The 15336-nt window shown below is 30.4% G+C and overlaps 1 protein-coding gene across 2 annotated transcripts in view; it reads left to right on the top strand.

Annotated features, from left to right (window-relative positions):
• LOC109595403 (neurogenic locus Notch protein) overlaps positions 1 to 15336 on the top strand; it is a 98548-nt gene that overhangs the window by 36565 nt on the left and 46647 nt on the right. For both annotated transcript variants that reach the window (XM_049964048.1, XM_049964047.1), the window contains exons 3-4: positions 726 to 1009; positions 4042 to 4237. In XM_049964048.1, the coding sequence (XP_049820005.1) occupies positions 726 to 1009; positions 4042 to 4237 (480 nt within the window). The remainder of the gene's footprint in view (positions 1 to 725; positions 1010 to 4041; positions 4238 to 15336) is intronic.

Raw genomic sequence — 15336 nt, 5'->3', positions numbered from 1 at the left:
AAGAAATTTGATATTTATAATATTTCAGTTAAATAATAACCATAAATATTCAAATCAATAACAAATCCATTTAATAAATAAATATCTATGAATGAAAATACAATTTTTTGTTGAAATTTGTTGTAAAACTTATAACAAAATTTTAAGCATAAATTAGAAATTTAATCTCTAATTTAAATGTGATCTATACAATATTTATAGATTGATTATTTCCATAAAAAAAATTTTTACTTAGAGTAACAATTAAAATTCAATTGATCAATAAGTAAATAAATATAAAAATACAATGCTTACTTCTTATTTAATTGCAATTTTATAACGCAAATTTTTCGTGGCTCAATCGTTATAAAATATAAAATAAATATATATGAAATATATGAAATATATGAAATATATGAAATATATGAAATATATGAAATATATGAAATATATGAAATATATGAAATATATGAAATATATGAAATATATGAAATATATGAAATATATGAAATATATGAAATATATGAAATATATGAAATATATGAAATATATGAAATATATGAAATATATGAAATATATGAAATATATGAAATATATGAAATATATGAAATATATGAAATATATGAAATATATGAAATATATGAAATATATGAAATATATGAAATACATGAAATCATATTTTATTTGTATTAATTTTGTTATAAATTTAAAAACATAAACTAACTGAATTCTTTTCTTTTTTGCAGTTGTACAAAGAAGTTCGTTGGAGAGTACTGCCAACACCTGAACCCATGCCACACCGGACAGGGGCCCCGTTGCCAGAACGGCGGCACTTGTCAGGTGCGCGAGGGCATATCGGCCGGCGGCTCGCCCAGTTTCACGTGTCTCTGCCCCTTAGGCTACAGTGCGTCCCTGTGCGAGATCCCGATCGCCAATTCCTGTGATAGAAAACCTTGCCTGCACGGCGGTACCTGCCTACTGACCACCACATTGGACACCCATCAGTGTCACTGTGCTCCAGGATACACCGGTAAGATGTTGTCTCTTGATAATAGAGTATAAGTTAGGCATTACATCTGTTTGAGGAAAGTTCTTAAACATAACTTTTATTTAAGAAGGTCATCACTATTTATGAATGGGCAGAACACCTTTTCTATTGACTGAAAAAGCTCCTCTTTGAGTAAATTTTTCATGAACTTGGTACCACTTCATCATTCACATCTTCTCTTAACATATTGCGAATACAACGTGTCACTTCTGTTGTTCAATCAACGTAATTTTTCAATGTGATAGATTATAACTGTTGAATATGTGATTTTTAACTCAACTGTTTAATACGAACCAAAATGTAAATTACTTTTTCCTGAGCCTGAAAAAAAGGCTACCTTCATAAATCAGTCTGTGAGATGGACCAGATTTTTTAAAGGAGATAAACCAGCCACGATTGGCCAGTTAACAATAGAAAGTTTTTTGACGACCGGATAATATATTATGCCGTAATAACGATTGAGACAAAAATACCTAATGCAAATTATACGCTGCAAAAAAAGATCGAAAGATAAATGGGTGAAATATTAGTTTCTCGTTGTACGGACGCACTATTTATCGTGCCATTACAGTTGTTCGCCTCGGGAGACACCCAACAAATATGTAATTACGATTCTACTTATCTTCTCCAATGGGATGGATAAAATTGAACCGTTGCCTATTACCAGCTGGGCTCGAATTTTAAAATCGGGTCCGTACATTAATTTCGCGGCAAATTGATTATTGCGGAAGATGTGAGGCAGTTACTTTTGAACTTTCATGTTTTTGCGAAATGAAAATGTGGATTGCAACCTTAGGTTGCCAATGTACGGCAGATTTCAGTTCAAGTTTAATATTACGGTGACAAGTATTTTAATACCGAGAGCGTGTAATAAAAACGAATAAGACCCAGTTAATTTTAATAACTAATAAATTGGCAGTGAATAATTCATAAAATCCAAATAGGCCGGTCGATCATTAGCGAATATGTTTAATTTTCAATTTATATTCGTGCTGAACCCGTTTTATACAGTAGTGACGGCTCTTAATTAAATTAATGAGCGGGACATATTCTCGCGAAGTTGTCGCGGCCGCGTCCCGGACCACTTCCTGCGGTTCAGCAGCCGACGATCCACTAGGAAGTGCGATTAATCAAAAACTAACTGTTGCTTCTCGCACAACACACATTGGTCGTGTTAACTTTTCGTTTTGCGCTGGCTACGCAAACATTCAATGATTATCTCGGGTTCATTACGCATTTGCTCTCGCGTTTTTCATCCGTTAATTAACCATGGGTGTTTATCATTGAAATGTATGTAAAATAATGCAGGCCAATTTCGTTTTGAGATAGTTCACATGGTCGGTTATTAAAGATGTGGTAACTGGAACTGCTCACAGTAGGCTCTGGGGCCTTTCATAAGACTTTATGCGTTGCTTAAGTCGTTTCTTTTATTAATTAGTTGAGTAAAATAGTAGATAAAAATGTAATGTCTATGAAATAACATTACTTTATAATACTCATATTATATGGATTAAGAATTGGGAAAAGTAATTTACTCTTTAATTCTAGAATAAACATTATTTATAATATATATTATTCAACAGAATAATTCTTCATTAAGCAATAGTTTGTTTATGTACTACAAGTAAATTGGTATCACGAGGAGAAACTTGTGAATTCTTGGTATTGAAGAAAAACCTTAGTTTTGATTTCGTCTTCACCGTTTATTTATGTAAAATATTAGACAAAAGACAAAAATAAATAATAGTTATCGGAAGAAATATCTGTACTATATTGAGGATGAACTGGAATTTATCATTTAATCCAATTTTGAAGCTTCTTTTGAGTTTTTAATCAGTTTTTGAGTAGATAGTTATGTATATGTACAATTATATATACAGCCTTCTATACAGTCATTAAAGTCTTTATGAGAATTAAACTTTATTTAGATACTATTTTACAAGGTTTCCCAGCTCCAACTCATTGAGTAAATAACTCATTTACGTTGCATGCAGGAAGATAATTGGACAATTGTCAAACGTCTAAATTTCTTTAACTCATCTGAGATTCAACTAAAAAAAGTTAATCAGAAACAAAAAAATATTATATTATTATTATTACTTTTCCCGACACCTAATAAATTGGTTTTAATTGTCAAATTGAGTAAAATATTTTTATATTTTAATTAGATTAGGATTGTAATTAGCAAGTATTAAAAATTGTCAATATTTAAGTTTCTGATTATCACATCGTCAATACCGACAAATAAGTACATTATTACTTTCGAAATTACTTAATTAGTACTAAATTATCAGCAGTTATTAAAGTAATAATACGTAAATTAACTCTTTAAAATGATAATCACAAAACATGCAAACCATATTATAATACATGCAAATGTGGCAAAATTAACAAAATAATAAAATCTTCGAACGGGTTATTCAGTTATGTAGTAATGAACTATCACGTGAAGTAGACCATTTCCATCTCTTTAATTTACAACAAAACTAAGCAAAGATTGTATCTCTTGAAAGGAAATAATTAGATAAGATATTCAATTTGCGTAATTTGTGTTGATTGATAAATATAGCAAATAAATTAACAAAAACAGTTCAATAATTATTTACGTACGTTGTCATTTTTGCTTTCTAATTACCATTGCGAGACGTAAAAATACACGTACGTATAAAGTGGTACCATAAATATTAATTCAGAAGAGATAAATAATAGTTTGACATTGTTGACATACAATTTTAACGATGTTATTTATAAACAGTCGTAAATTTTCGTGGGATTCTGGTCGATTTTGCGAAGTTTGTGGACCTCGACTTTTAATATGCTAATCAACCGTTCTGATGAATTCAGATGGCTTTGATCAATCTGATTTAAATACGATTGTTGTTAATTTCCATTTTTAAGAAACTTTTTGTGTAATCATGAATAAATTACTAGGTATGTCGAAGAGTTGTGACATAGTAAATGTTAAAATATTTGTTTTCCATTTTGTGTTTATATAATTTATGTTTGTTTTTCAGGAGAAAATTGCGAGAAACAGGACCATTGCGCGTCCCAGCCGTGCTGGAACGGTGCCGAGTGCATATCGGTCGGTGATTCGTATGAGTGCAAGTGCGCGCCGGGTTTTACGGGGCCGTCGTGCAAAGATGATAGAGACGAGTGCAGAACTAAACCATGCAAACACGGCAAGTGCCACAACACCCATGGAAGTTACGCGTAAGTCATTTTTATATTTAAAATCCGTACGATTGTGATCGATACAAAAGCAAAGCGAAGCGAAGTGTTCCGATGATGGCTGAGAGAGGTTCGTTATAGTTTTGCGTTGGAATACGAAATGGATGGCTTTTGAGCGTGGATTGAAAAGCGCTATACATCATCTGCGACGTAGAACAAAAACCGTCCGCGCTGACTGACAATCTAATTGCTTTCGTTGTGCACGTCTATCAGGAAAAGCGAAAAATACCAGCCACGTGATTGTTGAACGCAGCGAATAAAAATTGTTGATAATCCCACACGCCACAGGCATTTGCTTTGTTCCGACGTGAACGGTTCAGGATAATTGGTCTAATTTGGCTCTACAATAATAGAAATGTCCTTAATGGTCAGTTTATGATTGAATATACGTTTCAGTAATAACCGAACGAAATTACTTTGGGCTGGTCCGATAATAATTGGCAAATTTATTAAAATAATCTCTCCGATTGCTTGCTTAACATTACTTACCGCATAAAAAAAATGTTAATTCCAGTATCCATCACAACGAAGGTGATTGTATTCAAACTTTCTCAAACAAATACATTAATGACAAAGAAAATTGTGAAATGTTTTACCAGACTAAAAAAAGAAAATAAAAATTGAACTGTTAGTTTACACGATGAACATTCCTTCGTATAAGATATTGTACAAAACATCGATGCTATGATGCTAATAATTAATAGAAATATAAAATATTTAAGTAATACAAACTGTAAAATTTAGAAAAATAGAAACAAAAAAAGTTGATTAATCTCCAATCAGAGAAATTGTACGAAACTACAATAACTAGTTATAGGTCAAGTTAATTTGGGGGATAAGATTGGAGGAGGATGAAAAAATTCAAATAAATAATAATTAATAAAATCGTAAAATATTTTAATCAGGATAGAAAAGAAGATAAAAATTAATATATTAAATTTTAAATTCTACGAAATGAAAATTATTTCGAGTACAAGGTATTTACAAATTTAATAAAAACAAGAAAAGTTAATAGAATAATCCTCAATTGCATAACAATACTAAAATAATTAGTAAAACCATAAAGTTGTTGAAATTTGTATGTGACAGATTCGAAGATCGGAAGAAATATGTTAGGCTGACCCAATCATAGTAAATTTGTTAAAATTCTTAGTCAAATACTGAAAATAAAAGGCTAAATGAAGAAAAAAAATCTAAAATTTGTAAAATTTAATAAAAGCAAGTAAAATTTAATGTGTTCTTAACATACATTAAACTTCTGTCAATTATAATAACTGATAAATATGAAATCTGATGAAATTCTGCAAAATTTAAATAACTGGAAAGTCATGAAATTAATTTATTAACATTGTTTAAGAGTAGATCTTAAAATGGTAAAATTTTGAACAAAATAACTTAATATTTATCAAAGAAAAATGCCTTTAGTAAGTAAGAAAATACGAATATGTTGAACCTTTATAAAATTATAACTATTAAAAACATCTTTTTTAAACTTTAAACTTGGTTGTATAATTCCACGAAATTAATAAAATTAAAATAGATGAACTTCTACAAACCTAAAATAACTGGTAATGTCATAAAATATTTAAAATCTGAACTGATTTTTATAAATTCATGGAATTAATTAATTAAGTCCGATTCTATCAAAAAGAAACGATGCTATTCAGCAAAAAATATCCCAACACATTAGCGACAAATCGTAAAATATTTTAACTAAAATTCAAAATTTAAACAAATACATTAATAACCAAGTCTAGAAAAGAAGAAAAAAATTGCAATATTAAATTTTAAAGTCTATCAAATATAAATTTCTATACGAATATAAGATATTGTACAAAAGTTAAAAGATATAAAACAAATGATTAATATAAATGAAGAAAATAATAAAAAAAATATATTGATACAAAGGTTTATCAAAAATAAGAAGAATTATCTTTAATTGCAGAACTTCTACAAAACTAAAATAACCAGTAAAACCATTAAAATAATGAAATTAATTTGTGTCAAATTGAAAGATAGGAAGAAATATGGTAGGCTGACCTATTGTCCAACAATGATCACCGTATAAAAATTTGTAGATATTATTTCGAATACAAAGTATTGTACAAAAGTTGTTAACATAACTTTACTAATTGTCCATCAATGCTCACCATTTAAAATATTTTAATTATTAGTCTACAAAATGAAAATTTCTTCGTATAAAAGATATTGCAAAAGATTAATAGAAATGTAGGAAATATAGTGTTTTAAACTGATGTAAAATGTAAAATTTAGAAAAAACAAGAAACACTTAATTGACTGATCTCCAATTTCGGAATTTCTACAGAACTAAAATAACTAACAAAACTATATTATAGTCAGTGAAGTTAATTTGTGTCAGATGGGAAGAAGAAATGAAATATGTTGGGCTGGCCGGATCATAATTGGTAAATTTATTAAAATAACTTCTCTGATTGCCCAACATAGCTCACCGTAAAAAAAATCGTTGATTGCAGTATCCATCAAAACGAACGCGATGCCATTCATCAAATCGTCAAAATTTCAATTAAGTTGCGATACGTATTATACGATCGTTTAATAAAATCCGCAACGAGCCTTAAAATAATTTATCTTGCGGTTGCGAAAGCCAAACATTACGCAGTTGCACAATTGGATCGAATCGCAGCTCGCAAGCAACCGAAAACACGGCTCCCCCCGTTGCCGGCCGAAAGTTTCAATTAAGGAATTTATGTCCGTGCTTATGTTAATTTCGACGAAATCGACTTCTGACATATTACGCCGCATTAATATGGATTTATTGTTTCCTTTTACTCCCGCGTACGGCACAGGGGTCTCAAAAGAGAAAAAAAAAAAATTATTAAACCACTACCGGACCACTCCACGACGAGATTAAGAAGATTGATCGAAGCGTCCGGGACCACCCATTCTATTATTTCACGATGAGGATGCGTTTACGCTATCTGATTAAAAAAATGCTCGACGACGTCGACGTTTTTCGGGGCGTACGATTGAAGATTAAGGCGCAGCCATCGATTGGCTCTTCCGTTTCAGACTAAACCGGATCGATTGGTGACGTTTCGAAGAAATCGATCGGTTTATGTGTCTGTCTTTTTCTCGTCGGTGAATAAAATTGCAAAAAAGGTTAAACGACCTGGCCCCAATTTGTGTCGTCAATTAAGCCAATCAATCGATCATTCCACTGTTAAATACTTAAATTAAAATGATCTGTCTCTATTAATATAATTGGGTTTTTTTTATTCCATGCACAACGAACGGTATCAATAGATCTTATGAATAAATGTATTATTACATGTTAAAATTGTTTGTTCACGAATTCGATCTCGTGATTTATGGACGCGTTGACGATGGAAAGGTCACAAAAAATGCTGCGTAACTTTTTTGTCAATTTCCACACGGTCGAAATGATAGTGGGTCAATTGACGGTCCAGACATTAACATTTTAATGTGTTATTTTTTTGTCTTAGTCCGCGTAGATCACGATATTTCCTACACGAACTTTCGTAACCCTCCTATTAATTATGTATTTATAAACTCAAAGATTTGGTAAACATAAATATTAGAATTAATGAAACTTGGATGACATGATTGTTCTGTAATTTATTGAGCGTGTGATCCGGCGATGATTTCACTGCCAAAAAAGTCTTTTTACATTTATAATTAGAAACGAATGGATATTTTTTTTAGAAATGTTAAATATAATCCAGCTATGGGAAAATATTTAAATAAAATATCTCGTCAAATGAAAAAAATATGAAATGTTGAAAACAGGCTAAAAAAGATAGATAGAAATTGAAATATTATATTTTTAAAGACTATTAAATAATTCTTACTAAAATTATTAGTCAAATATCGAAAACAAAAGGTTAAATAAAGGACAAAAATCTAAAATTTTTAAGTGTAAAATTTAATAAAAACAAATAAAGTTACAAATATGAAATTATTAACCCTAATAGCTGTTAAATATGAAATCATAAAATATAATAACTTATATAAATTTCACAAAATTGATTAAACCAAATCTGATGAAATTCTGGAAAACTAAAATAATTGAAAAGTCATGAAATTAGCATCTATTGTTTAAAAGTAGATTAGTGGTAAAAATTTGAATAAAACAACTTAAAATTTATCAAGGAAAATAAAAAGAAAAAAAAAAAATAAATAATAATAAACTATAACCTTTAGTAAAAGTAAGAAAATTTAAATATGTTAAACCTTTATAAAATTATAACTATTAAAAATTTGGAATCTTTAAATTTCAAACTTGATTGTATAATTCCACGAAATTAATAAAATTAAAATAGATGAACTTCTACAAACCTAAAATAACTGGTGAGGTCATAAAATAAGTCTAAAATTTCGAAAATAAAAACTAAGGATATCTTAACTTTAGTAAAAGCAAGAAGAAATTGTTGAACCTATGTAAAACCATAAATACTAAAATGACATAAAAATTTTAAAATTTAAATTTGACTTAAAGAAAATACTAAGTTTTGAAACCTATAATGAATATTAAAAAATCTTAAATTTTTTAATTTATTTATTAAATATTTTATTTCACTAAAAACATTAAAGGAAATATTATGTTTTGGAAACTATAAATTTTGAATAAAAAACAAAAATTCTTTAAAATGAAACTGAACTGTATAAATTCATGAAGGTAACCTGTATCAGGTGTCTGTGTAGGAGGGAATCTAAAAATAGAAAAATAATGAGCACAAATAAAAAAAGTCCATAAAATTATTTTTAGAAACATAAATCAAATCAATTAAACTAATATATTCGCGTATGCAGTCCTTTGTGGGGTCAACAGTTGATTGGAAAATCACCTCAGCATCTCGGCAGCAATATTACGTGGTGTTGTCAGACAAGTTTGTAATTCGACTCCCGTTCGAAGGCTATGGGAACGAATTTTTCTCGTATTTCGCCGATTCGGTCGACGACGAGGCTATTTCAACAGTAGGAATATCCAAAACGGATAAATTATCGTCATTTTATTCGATTAACTTGTGCGCCTTTGCTACCGGTTTGCGGGTCCTATATCAATAATTTTATGATGACGTTTATTGCCCAGCTTTATGAATTACGAACTTCATAAGCATTATATTTCAAATGAACAACGACGCTTAGATGTAAATCATTTACTATCAATCCGTCTTAACATTTTAATTCTGGTCGATAAAAATTCCGCAAGCACAAGCAACGGGGCGATAGGAACGGCAGATGAAGCGACGAACCCGTACACAAAAATCACAATGAAATCGAGTTGCGTTATTCAAGCGAACGGCGGTGTGTATGTGCCGATGCAATTTGATGAACCTTTGTGAGGAATGAGCATGCCAGTCCATTATCTGCACGCAACGGGCCCCGATACGGGCTTTCGTTCACGGTATCACCGGCGGAATTTCTTCTATTTAATCCCTACCCCGCGAATGAACTTGTCCATGTTTACGTTGCGTCGTTGGGCCGCGAGAGGATGTTGAAACGATCACTAAACTTAAAGAATATAAGTGTGACCGGAACAAAGAATCCGGAGAAAAGTTACTTTTACGATGTCCACAAACCGATTAGCAAACTATTACGTGACATCATGGACACGTTGATACGTAAATGGTCACAACACAACAAGGGATGCACTGGAATGAGTAAAATTCGACTAATCGGCCGGAATTACCAAGGATTGTTAACTAACTAAATACTAATCACAACCGTCCAAATATTAATTTTTCCATCTCTGCATAATGAGCAAGTCCGGACAATAAATCAATGCGGCAACGTGCCGTATCAATTTTAATATATTCTAATTAAGAAACAATGTGGCTAACATGCCACATGCATCAGCTCTCAAACAAAGAAATGTATTAGAAAGCCATTGTTGGGAACTAATTGCGAGAGGAGATCCGTAAAGGCTTCACGCCCACCTAAAATGCCCCCAAGACTTTTGTGCTCTAACAACCAACTGCCTCGTAATTTATTGCCTTCCATACTACGTCCACCTTAAGTCCGATCTACACCGGCGTTCCGTTCTCCGTTCGTTTCATTCAATTTACCACAGCAAAATTATCGCCTCGTCCCATTTGTCTTTTGCCAGTCGCACAAACAAAAAACTGTCCGGCAGCTTCAAGACGTAACACAATTCAGCGTCCGCCGTTACCAATAAATACGTCCAATTTGGAAAATTGCTCTTGCAGTTTCCATAGTGAAGCGACGACAATAAATAAAACGGGCTCCGCTCTTTGGCTGCATTAAAGTGTGAAAGGAACCTAAACGCAACGCCGTAAATTTTCAGGCAACTCCGGTATTCCTGTGTGCCACACAAACACTTAAATCTCCGTTATACCCGCTAAAACACATAATTATAGCACATGTGAAATAACAGCACGCCAATTTTTTTCCATCCGTTTGAGATAAAACGCAATTATTCACGAGGTACATCGATAGTACAGATTTATCAGTTGTGCTTCCTCGTTTAATCACCGTGGTTAACTCATTAAAAACAACTAATTAGTTTACTTATCATTGTGTGAGCAGTATCGTTTGTTCCGTTGTAAACGGCGTTGGTGAATGCCATCGCGACTGGTAACGAATATATCTCAATGAGCACCACTTGTAAGGGGGACGATTTACAACCTAGTAATTGCCGTTTAATTTCAACTGCGTCTATCGGAATTTACGAAAACTGATTTGAGCCATACGATAACTGGTAATTGCTATAATTAAAACGCTGATATTTATTATCTTCAGTCTATGTAGCTTTTGAAGCTCTTAAACGGCAGTTAATTGGTCGAATTAACCTATAATTTATAACGACTCGCAAATATTTATTAAAAATATGGCAAATATAGATAAAATGCTTGATACAAAACACCCAAAAAGGATTATAAGAATATTGTTATTGACACGGAGAAGTTAGCAGGATTTTAATATTATAAATCTAATATTTATGATAAAAGTTATACATATCCTAAAATATAATTGTAAATATTTAAATTTGATATTCATCTAGAAAATTATCAATTTTCATGTATCCAAAATTATTATTTTGCTTGCCTATAATTAATAAAATATTATTTAATATCAAATCATTTTTATTTTTATAGTTTTGTTAATAAAAATTAAATTATTAAAAAAAAAATAATTGAAATAATATTATGAACGAATTTTGAATACTGAAGAAAATAAAACAACTACTTTTTAAACAATAACTTATTGATTAATTGTTAGATTAGGGATCTGGAATTGATATTCTCAAATTTTCTTTATTAAACAATATAATTATTTCATTAATAAAAACTAAACTATTCCAAAAAAATAATTGGAAACAATATTCTAATTTAAATAATGAAGAAAATACTTTTTAAACAATAAATTAAATATTTCTCATAAATATGTGATGTATGCAAAAATATATTTATAATTATTTATATTTTATAATTATCCAAAAAATTATCAATTTTCATATATCGAAAACTTATTTTGCCTATTTTAATGGGATAAGAGATTTGGAATTGATATTCTTAAATTTTCTTTATTAAAAATATAATTATTTCATTAATAAATATTAAACTATTCCAAAAAAATAATTGAAAGCAATATTCTAACTTAAATAATGAAGAAAATAAAATAATTACTTTTTAAAAAATAACACCCAAAAAGGTTTATAAGAAAATTGTTTTTGATAAGGTGAAGTTATCAGGATTTTAATAATAAAAATCTAATATTTATGATACATATACTAAAATATAGTTATAATTATTTAAATATTTATCTAGAAAATTATCAAATCGAAACTATCATTTGCTTGGCTATAATTAATAAAATATCATTTAATATTATACCATTTATATTTTAATAATTTGATTAGTAAAAATTAAATTATTTGAAAAAAATAATTAAATTCATAATATTATGAACGAATTATAAAATAATGATGAAAATAATATAAATACTTTTTAAACAATAACGTATTGATTAATTGTTATTGATACAGTAAAATTATCAGCATTATAATAAATTAAATATTTCTTATAAATATGTGATATATGCGAAAATATATTAGGATTAGGATTAGAAATCTGGAATTGATATTCTTAAAATTAAATATTTAAATTTAAAGAAATTAAAACTAATTTAATAAAAAATATAATAAAATAATATTATTAAGTTGGGTTTTTAAAATTATATCAAAACTGTTATAAGCACAACGAAGTAAAGATACTAAAACTATTGTCTAAATGTTGACCTGAAATATCTATTCTATGTAAAATTAATATATATATAAATTGATAATTACAAAATATTTTATTGATACTTCTTTTATCATTAAAAACTAAAAAATATACTAGAGGTAATTTCATTATTACAAGTTTTAAAAATAATCCTTAAATATTTCGAAATAATTTATATAAGTAATTAACTGATTGTAAATAATTTATAAATGAATATAAAATTAGTGGAAAATATTAAAATTTATATGTTACTTTAAAGATATTATAAAAATTAATGGTTACCGAAAAATGTTGGAAAAACTTTAAAGTTCCTTTCTTTTATTCTTTAAAAAATTAACTGAACACAAATGAGATGAATTAATCTCTCTTCGTCAAAATAGATCGTTTCTTTTCCTTCAGATCTCTTGTTTGAACGTTTTTTTCCCATAAGAATGCCCGTTTATTTGGGCCAGCCGTACAGTTTTTCAAGTAAAAACAAAACTGGTGAATCTATGTAGCATAGGTATACAGGAGAGCCGGTTTTCTGAACATGGCACTCTCGGCCGTGTGTGAATGCGTCCACGGTGGAAGCGGGCGCAGTGGTTGTAATACTAATTATCTATTTTAAAGTGACCAGTGTGTAATCTAGGCACATACAGTGGACAACATTGTTTTAAATAAAAATCACATCGACCGCTTCGACAACGTTTCCCTCTCTCTCTCTCTCTCTCCAAACGCTTGTTTTTGTCCATTCTTTGCGGACACGTAACCGTCATTAGAAACAAATTTAAAGCGGTTTTTGTGTCCGACATTATTTTTCCCATGCATTTGACACGAGATAAATTCGTTTATATTGTTTTTTTACGAACGAACGGACGGAGAAATCCGAATTTCGCTTCCTGATGGATCACAAGTACTGTCGCATTTTTAACACCAGTGGGGCAATGGGTGGGCCATGGCATTAAGAGTGAAAATTAGACGTAACTCAAACTTCCATTAATTCGAATGTTTTCATAATTTGAACAGAGTATTTGGAATTAATTTATAAATATAGAATTTTTGAGAGGATTCTTAATTAGAGAATTAATTTAATTTACATTAAACTGATAATTTAGAATACTTAATATACTTTTGAACACATTTTTGAAAGGATTTTGAAAGATAACAGAATTTATTAATTTCTTAGAGTGGCCATAAAAGATATAGTATGATATGTTCCAAAGATGCCATAAATACAAATGCCATAAATATACTTTTAACTAGTAAGTTGTATTTAACTGATAAGTCAGTTGAGTTAGGTTCTCAGGAAACTGACTCAAACTCATTTTTTCAGGACTACTTTTGTTAATACTATATTTTACGATTAGTAATTTATGAAATATAACAAACAACCTCCACCATTTGGTTACTTGGTTCGAATTAACGAAGTACGGACATAATTAATTAATTTCTATGCGAATTTATGCATATTTTATAAATTTTAAGGTGGTAATTCAACATGTTCGATCGCCTGTTCCTAGCGTATAAAATAGAAATAGTCAGCGGACGATCTTATCAATGATTAAGTGCGCATGTAACCCATTTTTTCGAAAACCCACTCGAAATCGTAGCGTTGTGTTGCCGCAACTCGACGACGCGTTTTTCAGTCCGTTTATGTACAGCGCCCGTAAAGGCCTAAAACGTTCGATCCGTAGAAAATACGTTAATTAAAAGGTCAATTAAATGAAATCCCATTCTGTGAGCATTATCATTCGATTAAGGAAAGATCAAGAACAATTACGTACGTGCGCGCCTGCCTTGGATGCCGTTTCCACTTTTGTAAAGGGACTTAATGTAATATGCATGAGGAAATTTTCGGATGATGTAACCCGGAGCCGTTCGTATGTAATTTATGCTGTGTGAAAGAGATTAAATTGATCGTAAAAATATCTAGAAGGTATCTATAACGATCTCCTTCTGACGAACGAGGAAATTGCTTTGATGAGTTGTAATTACCAACATTATTACAATGCTAATTGCACACGTGAAGGGTGGTCCCCCCGAAAAAGAAACTGATGCTGAGCTAAACTAAGACATTTAATGGTTATTAAATGGAACGATGTCCGACATGTGTACGTGAGGGTTAATGTTAATTATGAATGCTGTTAAAATGATCGAATTACAAAAACCGCAACGCAAAGTCCATTACTCTTAAGTAAGTGGAACATGGAAACATGTTCCTGAGTTATTTTATCGCGGCGCAATTAGAAAAGTGATTGATAATGTCGATTTGAATTTTTATGCTCGGGGACTTGTTGCCCGTCGTGCAATGCTTTATTTATGTCTAATACATGAAGCTCCCAATCAGGAATTCATTTTATGCTCTATTAAAGGCGACTCGACTACTACTGGTGTTTATGGCGGAGGCTTACATAAATAAGGCGGATTCTACATATGATAAAAGGTTACGGCTACAAATTAATATCGAATTGTAATTATATCCCTCCGAGCCAATGACGGGGTACAAGAAATCCAACTTATTTATGGTCGTTGTAATTGTAAATGCGGTGGAACCCGTTCCATATGCATTAATGCATTGAAATCAGCAAGGAACATTTGTTTTACTTAGCCCGGGAAGTCGTCGATGATTTATAATTCTAATTCATTCAATATGCGAAAGAAGAAGTACTTTTCAATACACTTTTTTACCACGCTTTTAATTTATTCTGTGTGAACTGACCAGTTATGTTTGCGAGATAAACACGGGAAGCTCCAGCAGTTAAAAAACACAAATTAGTAGTATTGGAACTAATGCAATTTTCGGAATGCTCCCGATTTGCATTCGCATCCTTAACACTGCCACCGTTAAAATTTCCA

This window comes from Aethina tumida, chromosome 3, assembly GCF_024364675.1.
Source record: "Aethina tumida isolate Nest 87 chromosome 3, icAetTumi1.1, whole genome shotgun sequence".
NCBI lineage: Eukaryota > Metazoa > Arthropoda > Insecta > Coleoptera > Nitidulidae > Aethina > Aethina tumida.
This window is presented reverse-complemented; position numbering and strand designations above follow the sequence as displayed.